Here is a 26427-nt window from a genome sequence, read left to right as displayed (position 1 = left end):
CAATATATACACTTTGTTCCGTAATTTAAATCAAAAAGGGAATAAAATAAAGTTGTGTAAGTTCTTGGCTGGGCTGTCCCCCCCCCCCCCCCCCCCCCCCCCAATGCTTCAGGATGCTAGCACCGCCCCTGGTCCAGGACTCCATTAAATAACAATAATCGACCATTGTGCGCGTGCCCGTCTCTCCCATTGTTGTCATGTTTTCATTCATCTCCGCGTGAACAAAGGCTCGTAAATCCCGCTCTCTGATTGGTTCCAAACCTCAGGGCCCCAGCGTCGCTCCTACGCAACGCGGCCCGCCACAACAGATGGATCTCTCCCTCTCTCTCTCTCTCTCTCCCTCTCTCTCTCTCTCTCTCCTCCCTCCAAGAGATCCTTGATGCTTGGCCGCACGCGCATCGCGCTGATTGTTTCCAACGGCAGGAGCACGAGACCAAGTTGTACTCATCCGTGGGCCGACGGTTGATCCTCGAGAAAAGAGAAGAACCGAGTGGGAGCGCGGTAGATGAGCCAAGAAAGAGTCTCCTAAAGTCGGCAGGAAATCCAGCTCAGGTCGGTGTGGCTCAGTCTGCGTATCAGGATTTGTTTAAAAGAGATGTTCCGATACGAAACGGATGTGTAGTTTTGTTGTCTAATTAAAATAACTGAAATAATATTACAGCGGATGGAGTTAGCTAGTCCAGAAACATCTTAACGCCACAAATATACTCCAAAAACCATATATGTTATCTTTTTCGTTTTGTATTTTATTCATATTCAGCGAGCAACCACAAACCACCGCACTTTGTTTGATGCCCTGAACGGAACCGAGAGAAAATGCTTTTCATATCAGACATTTCCACAACCAGGGAGACCACATAGCTATAGATATATTAGTAAAACAGGTTACATAACAAGCAAGGGATGGTTAAAATTCCTCTCAGCACACATGGCCAGCTACAGAGGCTGCTCTCAAAGTGGATGCTGCCCCACATTCCCTTTAAGGAATACAAGCTTGTAACGATGGAGTTTGTATTTTCAAACGTTTTGAGCAGTTTTGAGAATTTTTGAGAAGTGCAAATATTCTGTTTTTCAGATTTAATGTGTGAGACAGCAGCCATATTTGATTTTGAGGCTGAAGTGGGTGAGAAAACTCTGACACATTACCACTTCAAACTGCAAGAAACAATTCTTCTAACTACAAAATTGGAAATAAATATCTTAAATATTTTTAAATTAGTACCAGAAACAGGTTTTTTAAAAATTACAAAAACGATCTCGTAATCTTAGAGGGACTGAAAAGATGTTCGATATTATTTAATTTTAAGAATTCATTAATATTTAACAGGTTTTATCAATACATTCTGGCACAACCGGCCCTTTAAGAGCGTTCATGATCTTGATTTGGCCCAAAACAAAAATTAGATGGACACTGCTGAGCTAGACTGATTGAAAACCATAAAATTGACTTCTAGACCGTCTGAACGCTTTGTTTTGGATAAATGATTGCTTGCTTCATATTTGACGTCCCCATTAGGAGCAGCAGTGCCAAACCGCGTTTCTGTTGCAGGCCTGTGTGTGGTTTAGTTTCTGTGTGTTGTTGCTATGACAGTAGTGACAATGGTGAGACAGAGCAATAGTCATGTGGACGCTGAAAGACAGCGGAGACCCTGTTGGTGGGTTTGGGAGAGAAACAGGAGGAGGTTTGAAGCTATTCAGCGCCAAGGACGTTGACTGAGGAGGTTTAGAGGCGACGGGGTGAGAGGGCAAAAAACAAGGAAAGGAGGGGGCATTTTAAAGAGAGAATGTGGAGAGAAAAGTCAGCTAAATGGCAAACGAAAACTAAATGGTTTGGAGACATTTCTTAGAAGAAAAAGAAAACACTCTTTATCAACTGAATTTTATGGTTCCAACCCAAACAACAGAGTAGGTGAAGACAACGGGGGAGTAAGAGGAGAAGATGGAGCCTGAGGATTGGCTGACGTTATAATGAGCCTCAGGGGGATTCAGACGCTCAATATATTCTACATTTGCACCGTTTTCCAGGACATAGAAGAAGAACGCCGGGATCTGAAACGGGACTGGGTCAGGCTGTTGGCAGTGGGGTTGATGTTGGATCTCCTGCAGCCGTCTTTATCTCAAAAGTATCTGTTTCACAGAAACAAGAACTTCTGCTTATAAAAGAAGTGTGTAAAACCAGATGTTTATATGCACTGAATTAAAAAGGAACATCCACTTTTTTAGTCACCGTTTGACATATCAGATTAAAAGCTGTCTTTTTTAGGACTACATTTATGTCAGAATATTTTTATTGCTTTCTTCAAACCAGATGTTTACATGTATGAAGGCTTCCATACTTTTTAGCAACTGAATATATAAAATAAAGGCCCCCTCTTTCAAAAAAACAACTGCATCCTGACCCCTGCAAGTAAAAACTTTGCAATACTAAGAATACTTTCCAATATATTCCATGTGGTGTGGGTGTTTTGCTAATACAATGACCTTACAGATAGCACTATATTATTTCCAAAGTTGCTTAAATACAACAAAATTATATTTTGCTGTATTTAACAAATACAACAAAATTTGTAGTATTTTGGAGTTGATATCACACTGTGGATATCAACACAGTGATATCCACAGTGTGATATCAGCTCCAAGTCTGTGGAGGGGACCGTAATATCAACTGTGCGATATCACACAGTGAAAATATGAGAAGACGTGTGAGTGATGCGGCCTACAAACCTGACTCAGTTAGAGACCGGTTCTGTTTGGAGGAATGGGCCCAATATACCAGCAAATGGCTGTGAAAAGCTTCTGGAAGAATTTTGGTAAACTGAACTGACGTAAAACAGCAAATATATAATATTCAGATTAAATGCCAGACAGAAAATAACATGTTTTATCTGTATTTACTGTGGTACCAGTGGTACTGATGCAGCTTTGATGCCACATTTGATTCAAAAGAGTTTTTATGCCAAATTAAGATAAAAATAATTATTCAATTCCTCTGAGATTCCACCTTAACTTAAACTTAGTATTTCACACTTTTTATTTTCAAACTATTTTTTTCTTTTGAACACAATCCCCTACTTCAAGGCTACATTTAGATCAAATATGCAGCACAAACTAAGTAAAGTCTACATAACTGAATATAAAATGTTTATTCTTGACAATTAGAAGGAACCTTTGACATGCTCTGAACATTTGACATGGTTAAATGCAAACACTTTAATGATGCTGCCTCAGCTGTAAAGGTCACACAGCTGATTAGATCCTGATGTCAGAGCTGCAGGTTTAGTCGACCCACAACTGTTAGCGCTTTGTTTTGGTTTGACAGCTGGTTGCTTGTCAGTCTCAGACCACAAGCATCAACCATTAACAAATGCTGGAGCGGAGCCGCCTTCGAACACAATATATGATACATGATATCAAAGGCTAATGGCTGCCATTGTGTCAGTTAGTGGTGAGGTTTGGGGCGCTCCACAGGCCTAATATGACTGCTGAAATATTGATGGAGCTTGGCGTTGAACCTGGCTAATTGCTGTTTAATATTTAATTTATTTCACAGATCGACAGCCTCAGATTGTTAATCGTCACTGTGTTTAAATGTGCTGGTGACACCGATCTGTTGTCCAATCCCAGAGATGCGATCAGAGTTTAATGATTGCTTGCTTTCTGGTGTGTGGTTGTTGCTCTGCTGTTTGAATTGAGGAAGTTTTGGGCTGTATGAGGGGTAGTGTCAGTTTCCTGTGTGACTGACTGAGCAAAGGAGGAAGCCATTTGACGGAAGGGGAGCACTTCCTTTAAGCAACGCTGCTCTTCCCCATCTGTTCGGTGTCGCACACAGTAAAAAGAGCTTCTTGGGCTGTTCAGGACCGGACAGACTCCCAGAACCTGACACACCTGACCCAGATTGGACCGATCCGACCCTGTGCTCTCTGTCCACACACGTGCAACAAAAGCCTGCCGTCTCCTCTGTGGTAAGATCGCTGAAACTTGTACAACACATGCTCCTTACGTAGATATAAGCGTCTGATATTCAACTAAATCTATATATTTGTGCTGTTTACTTCCTGAAACTCAAATCCCTTCTGTTAACATTTTGAAATGTTTAGCAGAAATGTAAAGAAACTCTATGTCTGTGTTCTGTCTGCACTGCAAAACATAAACTCTTACCAAGTAGTTTTGGTCTAGTTTCTAGTGAAAATACCTCACTTCACTTGAAATAAGACAAAACTAGCTTACAAGTAACTTTTCAGCAAGATATAGAAGCTTGTTTGAAGTCAGTAATTCCTTTATTTTGATGAAAAAGTGCTTGTTCCTTTTGCAGATAATTTCATTTATAACATGAGAAAAATGGCAGATTATAAGTGAAATAATCTACCACTGGAACAAGTACGTTTTCATCTACAGCTCTGGAAAAAATCGAGACACCACTTACAATGATCAACTTCTTTGATTTTAATTTCTATAGGTAAAATTGATTAAATTGAACATTGTTCTTTTATTCTATGAACTACTGACAACATGCGTCTGAAATTCCAAGCAAATATTTAGTATTTATTTGTAGAAAATGAGAAACGGTGAAAATAACAAAAAAGATGTGGTGCTTTCAAACCTCCAATAATTAATAAAAAAGTTAATATTCATTTAGAAACAACAATATTAATGTTTTAACTCAGGAGGGGTTCAGAAATCAATATTTTGTGGAATAACCATGAGGTTTTCAATGGGGTTCACTGCAGTGGGCTTTTAATGTTTTTTGTGTATTAAGCAACTATTTACTTAAAATAAGCTCCTGTATCTTGCTGAAAAAATACTTGTAAGTCAGTTTTGTCTTATTGCAGGTGTACTAGCAACTAGACCAACATTTACTGGGTAAGATTTTGTGTTTTTCTGCATGATGAATGTTTAAGCAGCTGAAATAATGTGAAGCAGCAGGTGGCCCATGTGTCCTGCACCTGTCTTTGTGCTTCCGGAGGCTTCGTTCCTGCCAGATTTCACACAAACCCACCCTGAGTCCACTCAGCAGGAAACCGACCGCCACGTCAAACAGCTGCATGACTGGATCTTCTGTCCAGACGGCAGAGTTAAAGAGCAATGATACAGCTGCTCTCCTCCGCTATGAAGCACCAAATGTTTTGGTTCTATAAAGAGACTCGTTGGTGTTTTATCACTTAGAATCTTGAGGGGAATTGTTGGGAGGAAATAAGATACAATCTTTGTTATTTTTTTGCCTCCTTTTCCTGCAGTCACTTCCCTGCTCCTCAGACTGTCCTCTGCGTGCCTCTGAGTTTGTCATGAGGAGTCATGAGACTGATAAATGAGCGTTGACTCTCTTTACTTCTTTGTTCCTCAGAGTCTCTCATGCTAACCGAGTATGGATGGTACACAGGACGGGGTTCAGATCGGAGAGAAAAAGTTCATCAGCAAGTAAGGTTTCATTTCAACACTTTCTCACATGTTCAAGTAAATAATGACACACATGTTCGCTGATTATTAGTCTTCTCTTTGGTAACTCTTTGGAAATTCTGTGTTTCAAACATCAGCTTAACATGAGGAGTTAAGTTCTGATTTATGGAGTAAGTCACTTACTGATGAGCAGTGGTGCTTTCAGAAGCTAATTTATTTATAAAGTTGGACTTGAAATGCCAACAGGAGATCTGCACATATTCAGGGCCGCACAAGAAGCCCAGCAGCACTAGAAAAGTTTCATATGTTCATGTAATACTGCTTTATTATCTTAAAGAAAAGAATCCAATAAGCCTTTGATTAAATTCTGCACAGTAAATCTGTTTAAGCTCATCTGTCTTGTTGGTGTTTTCTTGGCTCGAGCTAAAATAGATTTTTCCTCTCAGTGATTTAGTTTTTATGTTTTCAGGGCAGCAATCCTCTCATATCTGAAAACATACAACCTTTACTATGAGGGGCAGAATCTCCAGCTCCGACACAGAGAGGTGAGTAATTGCAGCCGTTTCTTATTTTTATATTTAACTTTGAATGGAACATTCCCAGCAGCCCCACTCTTCCTTGCTCTTGACCTTTTCGCTTTTGATTGCAATCTTTTTCAACGTAACGCTCCAGACTCATTACACCGCCTGCCCCAAAGGCCTAATAACTGTCTGCCGGAGGAGTGTTTACATTGATTAGTGTCTATGTCTCCAAACAGGAAGAAGAAGAGCTGATCATCGAAGGCTTGCTGAATATCTTTTGGGGCCTTCGGCGGCCAATCAGACTTCAGATGCAGGATGACCACGAGCGGATTCGACCGCCGCCGTCCTCCACGTCCTGGCACTCAGGCTGCAACCTGGACAGCCAAGGGCAAGTGAAACCAGACAGATCCAGTTACACGCAGGGACCGGAAATGATAATGAGGGCAGTTACAGATTATGGATCTCTGTTGAGATAGGCTCATTAAATCTATAATTAAACATAATCTAAACACAAACATCCTTTAAAGTTTGGTTTACCATCATGCATTAACAGATCAGTTTACGTAAATTCATAATTATTTTTGCTGCACACAGCTCATATCAATCAATGCCTTAAAGCTATAAAAATACATGTTAAGAAATGAAAATATTACAGAAAATGTTATTTTAATTTATTAGTCATTTTAAAAAATGGAAATTTGTACATAATTTACATCTTTAAAACACAGAGTGATTCTATTGTAACAAAACCTGAAAATTTTAAATACTATTAATACAATACTGTTAGTATTTCAAGCATTTATTTCTGTTAATTTTGATGATTTTGTCTTACAGAAATCCTCCATTAACTTTAATAAATTGTTACATAACACCAGTAAAAAAAGATTTTTAGTACAAAAATGTAAGTCTCACTGAGAATTATGTGCATGCACTCTAGTTTATTCACACAATAGTTGCTTGTGGCTCCTTATGCATGAATAACTGCATCAATGCAGCATGGACGTGATCTGCCTGTGATTCTGCTGAGGTTTAACAGAAGCTCCAGGTTGTTTTGATAGCACTCCAAATTAAATGCAAACTAAATTTTATTTGAAAATCTTACTTTGTTGGAGGAAAAATGCTCATAAAGTGATCTGTGGTTTTGGAATGATGTAGCTCAGGTCCATCTGTGTGGAGTGGCTATAGAAAATCTGACTCCATTTCTTGCGTTGGGTTTTCTCCACAATCCTCTAAAAACTGACGTTTCCCTGCTGGTTTTTACCTTTTTCTATCAGACTTTTTCCCTTCCACTCAACTTTCCCTTTATATTCTTCAATAGAGCACTCTATGAAGAGCAATGACATGAACCAGTCTTGTGAATGTTGTTAATAGCTGTCAGTTATCAGCAGTCCTTCCCATAACTTTACATTTCTGTACTAAAAACGTTTTATTGGTCTTATGTAACATTGTAAATTTTGGAGAAATAGAACTGTGCTTCATTCTCTGAACATCATTATCAAAATTAACAAATATAAACACCTCAATTATACCACTTCAATTAAACATTTCAATTATACCACTTCAATCTAGAGTTTCACTTTTTGAAATGAATGAAGTGAATAATGAACTTTTCAAAGACATTTTAAAATAACAGATCTCCAAATAATCTTTACTTTTATTTCTCCTAGATATTGTTCGAACAACTCAACTGACCCAACACCACATTGTTTCTACCATGATAGCGTATTTTAACATATTAAGTGTAACAACAGACAGTTTATAGGGGGTAAAATCTACCTTCATGTTTTTGATATTAAACATGTTATGGAAAGAAAAGTGTGTTGATATTTCTGATTGTTTTGTGTGAAAATATCTTCCAGACCGTTCACCTTTCTGTCTTTAATAAACTGAGGACCCAAGAGTCGGTTGCGCTCTGAATCAGAAATGTGTTATTTAATTATTTTATGCTTGCTATGTTTACAGTTTTGTGATTTTTCAGCTCTTACTTTTTCTCTAAACTTTGTTCTTTCTTGTTTTTACATCTGCAGTTCTCCCAACAACACAGACGGTCAGCAGACCTCAGAACAAATTCCTCCCACTGTGGAAGTGACGCCACCTGACAGTAAACAAGAAGACAACACGGAGACGGATGAAGGTCAGCGGCTCTATCATCTAATAACCATCATCAGTCAGTTTGGTGTCATCTTTACAAGAAGATTTATGTTTATGCTTCAGTTCATGTCATTTTAAATAGATCCAATTAACAAATCTTTGCTTTTTTATAAGTGTTTCATCAGAAGTTTTTACAGATTTTCTTTCCTAACATGACCAAAAAATCAGACCAGTAACTGTGGAGCATTTGTCTCTTCATAAAAGTCATTAGAAAGTTTCTTTCCTTTTATACAATATCATTTTAAAAATTATTTTCTCAGGAATTGGAATTGTAAGATTCTAGTATAACAGTCCATTAAAAATGTTTTCTCTCATCAATATGTGAATAATCCCACAGTGGGGAAATTCATTTATTATAGCAGCACAGTAACAAAATATAATGTATTGATATAAAAATGTCTACAAAACAATAGAAACTGAATAAACCTAAAAACCAGGTAGATTTTTAAATACAGAATATGTTCTTTACATAGCTCACATGAAGGTAACCTAAAGAGCACCTGTGATTTATTGCATGTGATGTAATAATAATTAGTGATCTAATAATTTATTTATTTTGTGTTGTTGTTCAGAGGACAGTGAGAGCTCCGCTCAGCTTCTGCGGACGAAAAGCGACGCTGGCGTTTTAAGACGCGGCCAGCGGCGGTCTCCAAGCGACCAGAGGAAAATCCGACGCCATCGATTCTCCATCAATGGACACTTTTACAACCATAAGGTGCTTTTCTATAAGAACCTCCAATAATTTAGAAACAAAAATATAATTCACAAATGTAAACCGTCACTGTTTAATGCTTCTGTTTTCAGACAGCCGTGTTTACTCCTGCGTATGGGTCAGTTACAAATGTCAGAATCAATAGCTGCATGACCACACCGCAAGTGCTTCGGGTTCTCCTCAACAAGTTTAAAATCGAAAACAGCGCGGATGATTTCGCGCTCTATCTTGTCCATGCAAGTGGAGGTAAGTGAGCTGCTTGGAAATGAAGAGTGAGCACTGAGTTAATCTGGATGAACTTTCTCCATCTGCCCTGCTGCTTTCTTAAAGTCAAGCATTTCTATAAACGTTTATCTTCAACCCAGTCAGGGTTTAAATGGCTGCAGCCTGTCTTTCTGCAGGGGAAGTAGTTTTATTTTATTTGCTATAGAAGCTCAGAGTTACCCTGCAGGAAACAACTACACTGACTTTTCTTGCTGCCGTTTGTCATCTGGATAACAGGATGGATTGTTTACAGCTGTGAACACACAGCATGTTCAGCAGCAGGAAAGAGACGCTGTGTTTTTGTTTTTTATTGCCTCCATGGTAACATCTGGCAGCGAGTGGTAGATTTATGATTTGAACTGCTTGGCTCTACTTAATGGCATGCAGACTGGTGAAGAGAGATTACAGAAACAGGAGTGACTCTGATTCTTTGACAGCTCCCCCTGCTGTTTGGGCATCAATAGATGTGACAGGTGTTGTTTGAAGGAAGACAACAATTTAGCAAAATCAAATTTGTTTCTTTATTTTTAAGACTTATGTAACAACAGATAAGTCATTTTTAAATAACCTTGAATGAAGCAGCAGCAGTGAACAGATTACATTATTCTGCTACCTGATGACCTTTCCAAAGTCCCTGACCTTTGTTAGCCTGCATGGATGCAGTAAGATCTGTTCACACATTATAAATACATATTTCACATAAAATCACTCATAAAATATTTAGAGTTATTGGCAAATACCTGAGAAATTCATAAAATTTGTCTTAAAGGAAAAACATAATGCTGCTTATTTTGAGTGATCTCTAACACCTTTGTTGCTCGCTGGGTTAGAACTCTCTTAAATACGATTTATTTTCTATTCCAATGTGATTGGCTGAACAGGTGTACCTAATTAAGTGGCCAGTGAGAGAATATGCTGAATTAATTTTGGCTAATTGACCCATTTATGGCGTGTTGGTGTTTCAGAGCGAGTGAAGCTGAAGCGGACTGATTTTCCTCTGGTGCTGAGAGTCATTCAGGGTCCATGTGAGCAGGTCTCCAAGGTCTTCCTCATGGAAGAAGACTTGGGTGAAGAAGTCACATATGATGTAAGTCACAACAACTTCCTGACATGATACTCCCAGTTACAATCACACTCCTTACTTTGATAGAAGGTCTGTCGATTATTCTGTCAATTAATGAATTAATCGAATAAGAAATTGGAAGATTCAGCTGATTTTTCATTTAACCTCTTAAGTTTGTTTTATACAATATTAGAAATACATAAAAAACACAGATAAACAAATAATTGAACTCAATTCTTAAATAATAAAATAAACATTTTATTGCCTAAAATTAAATAAAGTATTATTCCATTTGTGAACTCTTGATCATTTGTAGCTAAAACAATACAATACATCAACATATGAAAAGCTCAGCCCTTTCTCCTTGACTTAACGTCAATATAATGTTTGGCTGATCTGTTGATTATTTATTGAATTAACTGATTAAAAATTACACAGCAAAAGGTTCTCAGTAGGAGAGAATTTAAACCAGATGAAGCTAAAACTATCCCACTTGAGGAGTTCTGGGTAGAATATTTTATAGTCAAATTAAATTTTAAAAAATCTATATATTTTTGTATAGTTTTGGCAAAATTACCTTTCTGATTGTTGTTCTTTAAGCAACTATCCTCTTTTATTGGTGAAGTTTTCTCTCTTTCCACCAGGTGGCGCAGTATATCAAGTTTGAGATGCCTGTCCTTCAGAGTTTCATCACCAAATTGAAGGAAGAAGAAGACAGAGAGGTGCAGAAGCTCAGAAGAAGGTACCATAGATGCTACATATAATATAAACAGCTGCAGAATCCGAAGTAATAAATATTCCTTCTTTAAATGACCTTTGACCTCCTCCTTTCACATCTCTTATAGGTATAATTACCTGCGGTGTATAATAGAAAAGCAGCTTCGTGGTCTTCCAGAAGGAGCAAAGTGTATTTAACCTAATGAAGGTCCAGCACAAACTGTTAGGAACTGTTTACATCCGCCGCCAACAGAGAGAGAGTCGATCAGGCAAGAACTTCTCCTTTCTAACTCCTCCACTTCACTCTTCTGCTGTCTTCCTGTACGCCGTCACATACTCGGCTCGAGTAATTTTACCTTTTTATTTGTATTTTTATTTTATAAGCTTCCTGAGCCTAAAATATGAGGCCACATCCTCTGTTCTTATTCTAATCAAGCACAGCTGTAATGTGACATAATTATAGTAAAGTGCCTATTTTAACCTCTTCCAAGCACAAAATGCTCACAAATGATCAAAAAGAGCTGGAGCTAATCACACTGGCTGAAAGCACAAGGTTTTAAGATCCAAGAGCTGATGCCAATGTTTGCATTTACATTCCTCCCTGAGCTGGGCGAGTCTGAGAACTGAATTTTTATCAGCCGCCTTCGTTTCACTGCAGCTGATAAATCCTAACGCTCAGATTATGCTGTTATTAGCTATTCTGTAAACTGGATGTTATGTTTGTTTTGATACAGACAAAAAAATGACTGCATGTTGAAATGTGTGAGTTTAATGTTTGGTTTTCACAATTTTTAAGTTACGTCTAATAACTGAAGATATTTCACTGAGATTTCATGTGATAGAGCAGCATAAAGTTGGGCTTTGTTGTAAAGTGGAACAAAAATGTTGCTTAACTTTTAAGTTTTTAACATCTGAATAGTGTGTTTAGTCAATACTTTTTAGAACTGTCTTTTGCAGAAATTACAGCTGACAGCCATTAGGGGGTTTGAGCACGGCCACTGGAACAGGGGGGCGCGAGGGGCTGATGTCCCAAAGGCAACTGCAGCATTAAACGTAGATGGCAGGTGGCTTTTCTTTTAATATTCAAGAAAAACGTCTCTGAAAAATGAAAATGCTACTTTAACCAGAAATTATGCATCTTATTAAACAAAACTGCAAAAACATAAAATCTTGCAAGGTATTTTTGTCTAGTTTCTAGTGCAAATGTCTTAGTGCACTTGGAATAAGACAAATCAAGTAACTTTTCAGCAAGAATTAGGAGCTTGTTTTAACTCAATAATAATTCCTTAATATTGATTTTTTTCAAAGTATAATTTCCACTGGTATATTATTTTATTTATAACAAGAGATTTTTCCCATGTTCAGTCTTCTGTGTTTCTTGGTCTTCATCATGAACATGCACTTTTCAATTTTGTTTGTAAAACATTTTTTTTAAATAAAATTTTTTTCCACTTTACAATTAATTTTTATGTTGGTCTGTCACATAAAATCCCTGTAAAATTCACTGAAGTTTAAGGTTGCAACATAAAATATGGAAAAGTTCTATGGGTGTGAATACTTTTGCAAAACACAAGTATATTTTAAATACAATCAGCAGCTGCCAAGATTGTAAACCAGGTGAACTGACTGACATTTATGTCCAAAACTGAAATCATGAAGCTGATTTACATGTTCAACTTGTTTCAAAGGGAAAACAAACCCGTGTTACAGATTTTATGTTATTATTTGCCTTCTTCTAAAAGTCTAGCTCATTTTATTTACACTTTGATTTTTTCAGTATTTTAAAAAACCAGAATAATTGTGCTAATTAGTAAATTTTTATCTACAGATTTTGTTCCTACCGACAGACGCAGGCTGACTGTTAGCTGACTTTTTTGGTAAATGCTTGAATGACTTGCTTGTTTTTTTAAAACAGTTACAATTCTTACGATTTGTATCATGTTAAAAACCTGATTTTAAAAAAAGGGCCAAAGGTGACAGTTTGTGGGATTTTCTTCATGTTCAGCAAAAGATTTAATCGAAAAAGCACAACAACAAAAAAAAATTAAAGCTGTGAATTATTTTGTTGATCTTTAAAGGAGAATGTCTGAAATGTTTTAAATGAGCATTAAAAGCAGCAACGTTTGTCTCCAAATGAGCAGCACTTTGCGTATGTTTGTTGCGTCTTTAACATTTTTCCGCGGATGGCACCCTGCAGAGTTTCTGTGACTCTGAAAGCGCGCATGTTTATATTTTCAGTGACTTCTTTGTATTGTCTTTTACAAAACATACAGTCGACTTTCAAGGCTTGTAAATGTGAAGACGTCATTCTACCCTTTCAAAAATTAGGTTTTTTTTTGTTTGTTTGTTTTGTTTTTTACAGTGATATTATTTAATAAAAATCTGTCTTTGGAAAATTTGTTCATATTGTGTAATTGTTTTGTTCAAGTTAATGATTATAATATAATTTATTGTGTTGCTTTTTGGTACAATTAAATGTTTCAGATCATCTAGTTTGCACCACATTTGTCAAAATCATATAGTCAATTTTTTTTTATTTAAAAATTTCTAAATCTGCTCAATAATAAACTATATGTTGAATATTTTAGTCATTTTGAGGGCAGTGGATCATTGAAATCGTTATAGATCCAAAACATAAAAAGGGTTTTGTGGAAACAGTAAAAATTTACAAACCTTTTGAGGATTCCACTGGTTTTTATTTTCTTGTCTATTCTCAGAGACAAGAACAGGATTTGAAAATGCTTGCTATGATTAGCCAGGTTTTATAAATTAATCCAGGTCTGCTTTTGAGAGAAAGTTGAAGAAATCATTAAGAGGTCCAATAGATTTTTACACCAGAGTACATTATCATTGCGTCATTATCAGAAAAGATAGAAACCAAGTCAGAGTGGAAGCTTCAGGAGAGCTGAGTCTCATTCCAGTTTCTTCTCTAAGAGGTTTATTAAATTAGACCGAATTAGAAACAAACTTTGCCTCAGTTGCTCTCGCAGGTATTTAAGAGCGACGTCGTCGTTCCAGCAGCTTACCGCTCGCCAATGAGCATCAGCGGTACCGGTCCACCTGACGGAGATTGTTAGGAGGATAACAGGCTGGCTGTGATTCATACTTTCCTTCAGACGGTCAGAGGAGCATCAGTCGGGCGAAAGTCTCCAGAAACAAAGAGCGACGTCTAAACCGAGATTTTACCACAACTAACAGGTGAGCTTAAATATTATTCATCCAACCTAATTTACTTCTACATGTAAGCAGTTATGGAAATATAGAGTTAAAACAACTTCCCCTGTTGTAATTTCTTACATTTTTGCATTATTTATCACTGTGAGACAGAGATATTTCTTACAAGCTGCAGACAATTTGATTTATCTTCTTCATCAATGTGAGTTGCAGTAGCTTTAATCTCAGTCTGGATTATTCCTGAAGTGAGTGACCCAGTATTTGTAGCTCAAACACATCATAAAATGACAGATTAAAGATGAATTTCATTTATTTGTTAAGGTAATACTTAGTAAGTGTGATATAAAAGCAGAAGCAGTCAGAATAAACAAAAAAAGTACAAATATTTCTGTTATTTTAGCCCTAAATTACTATTTGTTATTGATTTAATTAAATTAACAAATTATATTACATGATATAACTTCTGTTTATCCTACTTTACGGTATAAATATATTCTATTTGTGTGTTGTAGCAGTGATATTAGATTCTTCTCCACAAATATTTACTTCATCTGTTAATTTTCTCTTTAATTTGATCTGTCATTTTTTTTTATTTGCATACATTCCTCCAAATTACCGTGTACCCAGTTTATTTTCCTTATTCTCAGTATAGATACTCTAAAAGTAGCTGTGATATCTGCTCAGTGATGTCTCATACAGTGGTTTACCGGGCCAGTGGCCTCCTCCCACTCATCCAAAGACAGACTTAATCTGCCAGATCCAAATTAAAAGGACACAGAGATTATGAAAGCGCTCTGATCTCACGTTAGCTCCATTGTTGTCTTGTGCTGCGCTGCTTATATAAGACGTGTTTGTCAAAGCGGGATTAAAAGCGCTTTTCTTTAGGTCTTCAAAGGTCCAAACTAAAGATGCACGTATTATTTTCCTGGTTGCATAAGAGCGATTTGTGCAAGAAAACCCAACCAGACATGTTCTAAAGTCATAATGTGATTTATTAGGGTGACTCAATATGAAGATCCATCTTAATTTGATCAAATTATACATACAAAAGTTTCTATATTGAAAATAAAGTGCTTCAGATTTTTACTTTAATAATAAATGTACATTTAGGAATTCAGGAAGTTTTTATTTCTTAAACATTACTCTTTTTTTAGGGACTGTTGATGTCAGAGGTCAGCAACTTATACAGCACTAAGAGATATTTTTGCCTTCAGTCCAGCAAAACACATTTGGTTTAAACCACAGAAGCAACTTAACTCTTCGAAACAAAAATATAACACCACAATAATTTGTTTTAACTTGTTTTTGGGTTCAATACAATTTCTTCAATGGAAGATTCTAATTTTATAGAAAATGAAATTTAAAAAAACTAATCTACAGTCTATTATCAAATATTAGTTATATTAGTTATTATATTAGTTACATTGTGTCATTATTTGTGAAGAGGTTATGAGTATAAATGCCTACATGAAAGTACCTAGAAAAAACTCCTAAAGGTTGCATTTTAATTACCTTTATGTTATTTTAAAATAAATCCATTTAAAACAGAGAAAAATAAATACATTTTACCAGTGATAAGTCTCGTGTCTTTAACACACAATCTGGTATTTAAAATCAGGGACATACACAGACAGACACTGTGTGGTATTACAGCATCTGTCCTTTTTGACCTCTGGATGAAAAAATGTCCCTCTGTAATATAATTTATGGATTTATAGTAAAGCCTATATTATTAGTGCCCCACATTTTGTTATTTTGCCAAAAAGACAAGGCCGTGTAGAGATTTCTTTCCTTAGGGGGGCCAGACAGCAGCTGGTGGCACACTAAAACTACAATATCATCTAAATATTTACCCAAATAAACACCTGGATCTATTTAGCAGGCGAAAACTATTCAGTAGGTTTGTTTGTTACATTGACTTAGGGCACAAGCTATTTTCTCTAGTAAAAAGGCTAAAAATTAGTCTTTTTAGCTTAGCATAGCTTAAATGTATACAACTCTATTTTTAGCTCCATAGGCTATTGCTAATGAAGCCAATGGAGCGCAGGTTCATACACCTGATTGATTTCCCGTTTTCCTTCTTTATTGTTATTTACGCAGCTGACAGACCAAGATGAACCCGCAGAAGCTCCCCGTCACCATGTCCCTCTGTCTGCTGCTGCTTTGCACCCTGCTGCCCAGCTCTGAGGCGCGTCGCGGTCGCGGAGGCGGTGGATTCGGTCGGGGCGTAGGAGGAGGAATCGGTGGCGGCGGCTACAGCCGTGGATGGGGCGGTCAGTCCTACAGACCCGCACCTGTCCAAGTCCAGAGAAGTGGTCCGAGTGCGGGCAAAATAGCTGGAGCGGCAGCTGCAGGGGCAATAGGAGGAGCGATGGTTGGGTCAGCCCTGAGCCGACCCGGGTACGGGTACGGGGGGTACGGAGGTTATGGGGGATATGGCGGTTATGGTGGCTACGGGGGTTATGGACCAGGGTATGGCTCCCCTCAGTTCGGAGGCGGCTACCGTCCAAGGCCCGGCTATGAACCTGAGGGTTCTGGAGACATGGAGTACTACGCTGCAGCGTCCAGTGGGCCCATCTACAACAGCATAGTGGTTGTGATTGGCTTTATAACCTCCCTGATGCTGGGAAACTGGGTGGGTGTCATGTAGACCTGGAGGCCGAGCTGAGATCCAAAACAAAAGTAAATCAACAAATTCATCCTGAGAATAAAGAGGAACGTCTTAAAATTTCATCTCCAGCCCTTGAAGATTGTCATCAGCGTTCCTGATTCATCCAAAAGGAGGAAGTCCCAACATGACGTCATCCATCAGAATGAGAGAAACATCCTCTTCAGCATCTCTGAACCCATTTTATTTATGAACCGTTGCCACTGCATCCCACTTTAGCTGGGTTCCCATTGACCATATAACGGTTTTGACATTTTGAAAATAAATTAACTTAAAGGAAACACACCAATTTAAGTTTCAGCTCTAAGATGAAGTGGGTAACTTTGGCCATATCAAAATTGGTTTATTTGAACAAAACTGCAGCGGAAACTTTATTCGCATCACTCGTGATGCGAAAAAACAACCGGATATTGTGACTGGCAAAACCATTAAGAAGACAACAGGAAGGAGTTAAATGATAATGGCGCAGCTGTTTTTTTAATGATTTATGGACAAACTTATTCACATGTGATTTAAATTGTTTCTTATTTAATGGAAACATCTCAATTGTGAAATTGTGTTTTTCAACATTAGTGAAATATTGACACAGATTTGTGCTCAGGCTCAACCTACCTCACGACTTCATCATAGGAGAGCATTTCAAAGCAGCTACACTCCTTATATCACTGGTTAATGTACGTCTTAAATTATTTATAGTAATGATTCAGTTGATTCATCTGCATACAGTTCATATTTTGAGTATTTGGCTCATATTAAGAGTGTTTTACTCAGTTAAAGTACTAATAAATAATTTAAGGGCTCATTCTCATTCATCTTGAATGTTAGTGTCCTACTTTTGCAGATTTATTTGTATATATATTTATTTATAAATGTCTACATGTATTTTCTTGTTTCGCTGTGTAACATTAATAAAAAAGACAAGGCCGAAAAGAAAATTGTTCTAATCTTTATTCTTTCGCACACTAAAAAATAAGTTGTTTTTTTTACTCAGATATGTTTAATTACAAATATTTGAATCAGGGCAGTACATAGGAGCGTTGACCAAATTGTGGTCCGAGGGCCATTTGTGACCCTTGAAATTATTTTGTTTGACCCGACTACAAGTAAAGAATAGTAAAAATTTGGTCAACAAATTAGAAAACAATTGATTACCCAAAACATTTGAAATTGTTTTCCAGGTTTTATTAATTTTTTAGTGTGTTTATTGTTGAGCAGATAAAACAACAGCTGCCCCTTAATAAATCAGAATACTGTTGAGAATTTAATTTCAGTAATTAATTATTTTTTTGAAGATATTTTTGATAAGATTCTAGACATTAGAAATTGTTATAATTATTTTAGGAGCTTTTGAAAATATTTTAAATTCTTGTGATTTATCACCATAAAACCTTAATCATGCAGTTAATTCATGTATTGCTCTGGACCTTATTCACCTTTCCACCTTTGTACATTTAAGTTATATTTATTTACAAATAGAAAATCAAAGACAAATTGTCACCATGCAGATAATAAATCAGGGAATCACTAGAGGTTAAGTTTATTAGACAAGACAAACACTAAGAGCAGGACATTTATCAGCAGAATAAGAAAATGTTTACATTAAATGTTTCTGTGTGACAGCGCCCTCTAGTGGCCACAGGATATGGACTGATGTGTTAAAAAGAGTCTGAATTTACCCCTTTGAAATCTAAATTACGGCGTTGGCTGCATTGTTTTTATCATAGCATTGACAACAAATACATTTACCAATACATTTAAAATCACAGACATAAAATGTTTACATTTCTGATACTTTGCACAAAACAAACACATTTGGTCATTAATGAAGATACATTCACATTCAAAACAATGAGCTGAGGGTACATTCTTATATTAAAGTTTCATTGGATTTTGTTTTTTCCAACAAGTTATGGAAAAAACAGAAAACAAACTGATATGAAGGTGTATTTCCTGTTACTGAATAAATTGAGATAATCTTGCACAGTGTCTTCAGTTTCTGCACTGATTAAAAAAAAATACAAAAACATTCAGACTTAAATAAAACAGCCCAATAAACCACCAATCACAGGTTACTGTTGCCATGTTGGACACTACGAGATATAAACAGGTGATAATCAGAAATGTATTAAAACTAATTCTCCTTGATAAAAACATTTCTATCGGGATCTGGAGGAAATCCTGATATAAAAAGCCCTGAAAGTCAGAGGCAGACGCAGCTACGTTTAAAAACACTCAAAATATTAAACTGAAATGGTAAATTTTGCCCTGAATCAGTTTAGATTAACAAAAATTTTAAAATAAAAATCAAAGTACAAATTGTTTTTATTATACAAAGAGAAAGGCAACATGGGTATGTTACTGGTGCAAGACATTTGTAACAATTTCAGCCTTGGTCCCAAAATGAAGCAACTTTTGTATAAATAATAAAACTTTACAGTCAATTGTTAAAACCAAATTAAAAAGTTGTTAAAGAATATATTATTTTAAAAGTTGTGGTGTATTTGAAATCTTCTTTGTGAGCCATAATTCACTGTGGCTTTTTCTCTTAAAGCTAAAACTTCCCACAATTACTTCATAATCATCTTCATCCATAGCAAGCAGAAGATTCAGGAAACTCTAACCCAGAGGTGTCCAAAGTGTGGCTCAGGGGCCAATTGTGGTCCTGGACTGATTGTGTGTGGCCCATAAATTCAAGTCAAAAATGATACAAATTTGTCCGTTGGTTAAATATAGCAAGCTTTTTCATAGAGTGACGCTCTAATCAAAGTCTAGGTAGTTTGACTATTAAGTCCAGTTTGTTTAAGTCCAGTTTGTTTGAGTTGGTGTGAACGCACAATCAAACTCTGTAGGTCTGCCTACAAACCTCGGCCTTGGTTCAATTGAAGTGAACTCTAGCGCGGTTCACCAAGCAGACTGGAGTCAACTCCAAAAGCAAGAAACGAACTACAGCGCAGGGCATTCTGGATAAATACAACCGAAATAAATGCACGACTCTAGCAATAGTGGGAGAAATATCTAGTGGGCTTTTACCAAAGACAAAAGAGAAACCCTACAACTGCTAAAATTTGACTCCACTCCATTTTTGTTTCCGTTTTGTAACGAAGGAAGTCGCACTCATGTCTCCTTCAGTGGTTCCTGGTGCAGCGCCACCACAGGCGAGGCGGCAAACAGGTTTGTCAAACGGTGTAGTTCCTTTGACACAGTGCAGATGAAAATTTAACAAATGTTGCAATTTTGGTCACCAATTGAACCGAGTCTCCTGGACTATAAGGTGTGAAAACACTCTTATTCACAAGTTTGGTCAGGAAATGCTGGGCAGTCATATCAAGGAAACAAAAGAATCACCAGTCATCAAGTTCTGAGTGGCATTCTGTAGAGCGACTACATAGGCGTGTTGCTCCATAAAGACACAGCAGAAAGTATATTACTATATAAATGAAATAGCAATAAATATATATACATTGGTAACATTATCATACCATGTGAATCTCATGGTGTTTCATGCCTTGTTGGTTAAAAAGCCTGTATTACTGCAAAAGCACAAAATTTTACCAAGTATTTTGTATAGTTTCTAGTGCAAATATAGAAAATTTGAAATAAGACTAAATTTACTTACGGGTAACTCTTCAGCAAGATATAGGAGCTTGCTTTAAGTCAATATTTCTTAATAGAGATTTTAAAAAAGGATTAGTTCAACTGGTAGATTATTTTACTAACACATTTTTTCTCATACTAGACAAAAATACTTGGTAAGACTGTTTTTGCAATGTAAAAGAAGCTTTTTTCTACTTCCATGTTTTAATATTCTTCCAGGTAGAGAGGAGGATGGCAAAATCTCAACTGATTCACCCTGCAAATGCTGTCAGTGCAGCAACATTATTATGTTGCTATTAATTATCATCAATGTTGTAGCAAAGGCTGCAGATAAAACCCCCGGCAGGCCCAACGTCAGCGCCTGAGCTCCTCCATTCTGTCTCACTAAGTATTGATCAGAGTTAACCATGTATCGCTCCAAGCACTTCCTGACCTTTAGCTGCTCGATCAGTGCCGGATAGCCAATCTCTACTATGCTGACTGTGTCGTCGTCTTCAGCACTGCTGGATTCCTGTGACGATGGACTTGAAGGTGTGGTGGTGTTTGTCGTGTTGTTGGTTAAAGGGGTGGACGCTCTACTTGGGGTCCTGCTGGTTGGTTTACTTAGTGGCTTTTGACTCTCTGCAGACAGGTCAATTCTCTTCATGCAGTCGTCCATGAAGTCGTCGTAGTTTCCTGAGGGAGTATTGAAGCGATAGTCTCTGCTGTAGTCGTTGGCGTCAGTTGAACGGGTACCATATTTCCTGTACATGTAGTGGTTGTAGTGGTACTCTTGTTGGGCGTTGTGAAAATGAAAATCGGGCCGGGGGAACCTTCCCAATCCGTAACCCAGGGCCATCCCTGCCACAGCCCCTCCACCCGCTGCTATCATTGCTGAGCGCCCAAACCCTCTGGAGTTGCTGTTAGGAAAGAAACCCATTCCCTGGACTGACTGGGAAAATGGAGAGCCACCCCTCGAGCCATACCCTCCGTAGCCAAAGCTGCCACCATAGCGAGGGCTTAAAATTTTATTATTTGGGTTGGCATTGATGTATCCACCTGGGTACCCTCTGTTGCTATATGGTGACCCCATTCCTCCATAAGGGTTGTAGTAGCCTCCACCCTGCTGCCTGGGGTAACCACCTGGGTATCCTCCCTGGTTGCTTTGTTTTGGCTGTTTGGGTTGTCCACCCTGAGGATTAGAGCCCTGATTGCTTTTGTACCATGTGTTGCTGCTAGTGCCACTTCGGCTGGGTGTGGACCCCTTTCTTCCACCAAGGCCCTTCCCTAAGCCTCCACCTCTTTTGGCCAATAGGAAAGGAAAGTGAAACAAAAGAAGGCACAGTAGAGAAAACTTAAGCTGCATCTTCACACTACAGAAAAGGAAATACAAGCAAATATGTGAAAAGATTATTTGGATAGTATGAAAAATGCATCACAAGTTGCTTTTCTTAAAAATGCACAAAGAAAGGCGTTGGGAATCAGAATCAGTATGTTTTCTGATTAAATCTGGTGAAGTTTTTTATTTTAATCCAATCTGAGGCAATAAAGTGGGGTTTTCTGTGACTTCACAATTTCAGCCCATCAATATCTGGGTGCTTATAAGCCACTACTGGCTCAACACAAACAGAAAATGAGCAGCGTGCTGATCTAATGAAGCTGATGTTTTCCCCTCTCCTACTCCATCGTTCTTCTGCCTTTGTCTGACTGCTGGGCTTTAAAATCCACTAGCAAGGGCAGGGAACCCAAATGGGAAGTCAGAAAGATCAAGACATAAAAAGCAAGCATGTATTTTTTCAGTCTCATTGTAAACAACATTATAATCCATCTATCCATTTGTATACACCTTTAATCCATGCTGGAGTGAAAGGGAGTTCTTGCAGTCAATGGACAAAAGTGCAGACTCAATATATTTCATGTAAATGCTGTATTATAATTTTTTATATATAGATTTTTCCTCAAACTGACAATGTGTTTGACAATGTGTTGACCTCAATAATGTAGAAAACCTGCAGCATGAGCTGAAAGGGCCTCAGATACCAAGTACTCTGAGATTATGCAAAGAGGAATAATAAACAATCTCTTTCACTTTATTTTCCAACCCTCTCCAAGAGAAGACTGACTACAGTCTCAATGTAAAAAGTGGAGGGCACATAGCATTAACAGTACCAATAATAGCGACACCAGTGGGTATAGTTTCTTTTTAACTTTTTTTTTTGCCACAACTGATTAAATTTACTCAAATTATATGTCGGGTTTTCTCAATTGCAGGAGTGAGATAATACACCTGCAATAAAATCTGAATTTATCATAATTTGTGCCAATAATGACATTGATATGACTCTGCTGTTATTTACCTGGTATTTAATTACTTTAATGTTAGCTTAATTTTACTTCCTCGTTAGTCAATAAAGCAATAGGCTACATGAAATCTGATACAGAGTTGAGACATCTGCCCCTGACTCAGCATTTTCACTGTTTGCTTTTAAAGATTTCTATTTACATTTTATTTTAAAGTGCCATGTTGGTAATTATCTACAACCTTCCACTGAAAAAGCTGTCATTACAGCAACCAAACTCTATTTGTTAAACAGCTTTTTGCATGTTTCCATTGTAATTTTGACAATTACGTTAGGGTTTGACTGAACCACTTCAAAATATTTATATTACTTTGAGTGAAACTTAAAATTAAAAGAAGTATTTTTGTGTTTCTGCCTATTTTATTCAGAACTTAGCTTGTTGTTTGTGATATTATGATTTGTGAATATGTATTCTGTATCATGTACTTTCTAAAGAAAGGAAGAAAGATAAGGTGTGGAGAAAATGTGTTTCTTTTTGTGAATGATTAAAAGTCTTTATTGCTTAATATAAGTCAAAGCTAAGATTTCCACTCTGAAAAACGGAGCAACAATATTTAATTTCTGTGTAATTTTCCGTCTTAAAAAGCAAAAGTAAAACAAAACTGCTATTTTGTTTTTCATAATGGTTTTTAATAAGAAAATTCATGTACACTGACGCAGCTACAGGTCCAGTAAGGTCGTTTTGCATCGTCTACTGCAAGCCAAAGGGTAATTTCTTATTAAATTACACAGATATCAAATAAAGCTTCTTCTGACATGACCGTTTCCACTGATTTTATAATAACTCGTCTATTTTCCATTAAGATGGCGCATACAGACCCTACATTTAATTCACGAACGAATAAGTCAGCAGCAGTTTATCAGTAAAGTCCATGTCAGCGTATGTAAAAAAGTGGGCTTGTTTCCCGGAAGTAACCCAGAAGTGTGCAGCTAGTTTAACCGAAACCTCACCTTGAATGTCGGCGCCTCGGTTTCCCTCTTCTCGCCTTATTTTCCGCTCAGAAAGCCTCCCGCCGCCCGGTCACCTCCTCTGAACGTTGAGTCGGCCTGGAGAGACGTTTGCCGCTGACGTAATGCCTCGCGCACATAGGATGTAGGTCGCCTGGATACAAGATGTGGGCGGGGCTTAGCCTGGTTTGTTTTCCATCATCCAGAGCCATGAAATGATGACGGGGAGTATGGCAGGCCGCTTTAACATAAATTCTGTTTTACCGCCCTTACATTCAGATATGTGAAATTGGTTTATGATTAGACATGACTAATTTAAGATATCTCTAATTATATTTTGACTATACACACAATCTATTTCAGACACTCTGACTAGTAGAAATTTTGTCAGATTTATCATTGAGTTGTATGGAGTTTTCAATTCAAGAGATCTACAATGAAACACATATATCAGATATCTACAATTAAATTATGACTAGTCATAAAGTACATTCAAGATATATAATTTTTTTGTTTTGGTAAGTCATTATTCTCATTAAAGATATCTTGAACAACACCATAATTCAAGATATCTTAAATATATTTTTAGATAGGCGATATTTATTTTTGGCTTGTGAAAATTAAATAATAGATATCTTAAAAGCAAATAATGACTAAGCAAAACTGAAAACCTTTAATTAGACGGATTTTATATACATGACATCTTAAATTAACATTCCGACTTGTCGGAATGACATCACGGATATCCTGATTTAGTATTCTGTCTAGTCAAAACGTCACAGACTGACGCTTTAGCTTTAGCTTCACCTTCTAAAACAGGGGTGTCCGATTCATTTTCATTTCTTTTGCCTCTTTTGACCTTAAATCAATGTTTTCTTTGTAAGTGGGAATTAGAAGCAGCTCCACAGAGCCTCAGTCCTTCTGTTCGCTAATAATTACTCAGTTTTATCATTCATCTTTAGTTAAACTAGACTGACGGGTTTTTGTATGTAATTCCAGTTTATGACCGCAGGAGGGCAGTAGAGAGAGAGAGTTTATGGCAAAAATATATACTGTATAACTCTTAAAGCAGAGCAGGGCGATTTCTGCCATCTGGTGGTCATAAATGGTAACTACAGCGGTAATTTGGTTTTGAATTGTTTTTAAAACAGAGCAGAGCGATTTCTTTTTTAGTTGGCCTCCATGAAACAAACACTGACGGTCCTGGCCCCCGTGGAAAAATCATACATAGACTTCTTATTTGTATAAATATTTTGGTATTAGTCTTTAAAATTCCAGAATTTGCACAGAACTTACTTTTGACTGTCTGATAACATGAATTTAAAATATTAAATCATGTGTTATGATCAATTACTTATATACTTGAGTAGATTTTTGTTTTTTACCAAATACTTTTGTATTGGTGGGCATCCCTTATTTTCCTTTCTGAAATGTGGCAAACGCAGCATTACTTAAATTCAAAAGGTTGCACATTTAAGAAAATAAAGTGCCAGAATGTAATCATATTTATATATACCTCAAAATACTCAACTGATTTGAGTCCTTCTCTTTATGTTTGGGCCAGCAATGAATTTCTATAAGACTAAGTTAAATATCTGGATTTATTTAAGTCAGCACCACAACCTCGATTGCTGAGTTGACCACAGCTGCTGCGTGGGTCACGTCCTACCATAGTGAGGGACAGAGCACACAATGGAAAAGCTCTCTACCTGAGGTAAAACTGAACTGCACATTAACCGGTTAGAGACTCACAACTCTAACTCTTCTGGGCTCAGACAGATACTTACAGTGCATAAACATTTGAGACTTCATGTATCCTGCTTCTGGCAGAAATGTGGTTTTGTAATCATATACGAAAATCATAACGAGAGAGGAAGGATATGAGATCCAGACGAGTGAGTTAATGAAACATTACAGGATGATTACTGACAAAGTAAACAATATGAACGCTGCATTGAGATATTAAGACCTTCTTGCAATTACAATACATCTGAAAATATTCTTTAAAATAGTATAATGAGGGTAAAAATTACAAAAAAGACTACAGTATTTAAAAAAAAAAAGTATGTTGAAGTTCCTGTACATCATTGCCAACAGTCAAAAAAATCTAAGGTAAACAAATTTGTTTATGTTACTCTGTTTATTTCAAGTTTACAAAAGTAATGAATGTTTCAGAGAGGAAAATAGTATGCAGATTACACATCGTTACAAATGAAACATACTTTAAACCGAGTTAAAGACAACAGACACAGAATGTTTTGGAATGTAGATTTATTTGAAACAGTAACAATAACTGTTAACTTGTGAACCAACATTTAAAACCTGCATTTATCCAGAAAAACACCCTAAGCATGTATTATAATATTTGATGTGTGTGAGAGAGAGGTCAGATATAAAATAAGATAAACATGAACTTCACCATCACGAAGTCGAAATGATACAAGAATAAAGTCGCAATATTACGAGAATGAAATTGTAATATTACCAGGAAATATTCATTTGACAATAAAGTAATATTCAGAAGTCATTGAAGTTGTCTGTTCAATAATCTTTTCATCATTGCATCTTTTATTAAAGTTAATGGCATTCATGCTAATATTTAATTTATTTCAATAACTAATATAAATTATCTATCTAGTTCTTTTCTTTTTTTGTTTTCACTTTTCCCCTCAGAATTAAATCCTGACTGGCAGTGGAAAGCGCATCCACTCCTCTGCCGGGTTCTCCGGTCCACGGCCCGGTCCACTCAGTCGGTTCTGGGCGGCTGGTCGTCCTGTAATCTCTAGTATGAAAAAATATTTTATTAAAAGTGCAGGTTGGACTGTTTTATTCCAGTAAAAGTACTAAAGTACACATTTTGAAATGTATTTAATTAAATAGGT

General features: G+C 36.9%; 3 protein-coding genes across 5 annotated transcripts; 2 read left to right on the top strand and 1 right to left on the bottom strand.

The window, feature by feature from the left end:
* Window positions 1–342: 342 nt before the first annotated feature.
* Window positions 343–11549, top strand: rassf2b (Ras association domain family member 2b). Of its 3 annotated transcripts, none has more exons than XM_028033253.1 (11): window positions 344–552; window positions 3856–3962; window positions 5342–5415; window positions 5864–5939; window positions 6152–6303; window positions 7943–8049; window positions 8639–8781; window positions 8871–9024; window positions 10008–10129; window positions 10750–10847; window positions 10951–11549. In XM_028033253.1, the coding sequence occupies exons 3-11, from the start codon at window positions 5363–5365 to the stop codon at window positions 11018–11020; spliced, it is 975 nt and encodes a 324-aa protein (XP_027889054.1). In that variant the 5' UTR covers window positions 344–552; window positions 3856–3962; window positions 5342–5362; the 3' UTR covers window positions 11021–11549. The 3 variants fall into 3 exon arrangements, with proteins under 3 accessions (XP_027889055.1, XP_027889054.1, XP_027889053.1); XM_028033252.1 differs by having other exon boundaries at window positions 3830–3962; XM_028033254.1 differs by lacking the exon at window positions 3856–3962 and having other exon boundaries at window positions 343–552.
* Window positions 11550–13379: 1830 nt separating this feature from the next.
* On the top strand, window positions 13380–17580 carry sprn2 (shadow of prion protein 2). Its single transcript, XM_028033256.1, has 2 exons — window positions 13380–14020; window positions 16097–17580. The coding sequence occupies exon 2, from the start codon at window positions 16110–16112 to the stop codon at window positions 16644–16646; it is 537 nt and encodes a 178-aa protein (XP_027889057.1). The 5' UTR covers window positions 13380–14020; window positions 16097–16109; the 3' UTR covers window positions 16647–17580.
* A 597-nt stretch (window positions 17581–18177) lies between these two features.
* On the bottom strand, window positions 18178–23885 carry prnpb (prion protein b). The gene is made up of 2 exons (XM_028033251.1): window positions 23549–23885; window positions 18178–21610 (listed from the first exon to the last, which is right to left on the bottom strand). Exon 2 carries the CDS (start codon window positions 21601–21603, stop codon window positions 20527–20529), a length of 1077 nt encoding a protein of 358 aa, XP_027889052.1. The 5' UTR covers window positions 21604–21610; window positions 23549–23885; the 3' UTR covers window positions 18178–20526.
* Between the last annotated feature and the right edge of the window lie 2542 nt (window positions 23886–26427).

Source organism: Xiphophorus couchianus, chromosome 12, assembly GCF_001444195.1.
Source record: "Xiphophorus couchianus chromosome 12, X_couchianus-1.0, whole genome shotgun sequence".
NCBI classification, from domain to species: domain Eukaryota; kingdom Metazoa; phylum Chordata; class Actinopteri; order Cyprinodontiformes; family Poeciliidae; genus Xiphophorus; species Xiphophorus couchianus.
Note: the sequence above shows the minus strand (reverse complement) of the source record. Positions and strands in the feature narration are given on the sequence as shown.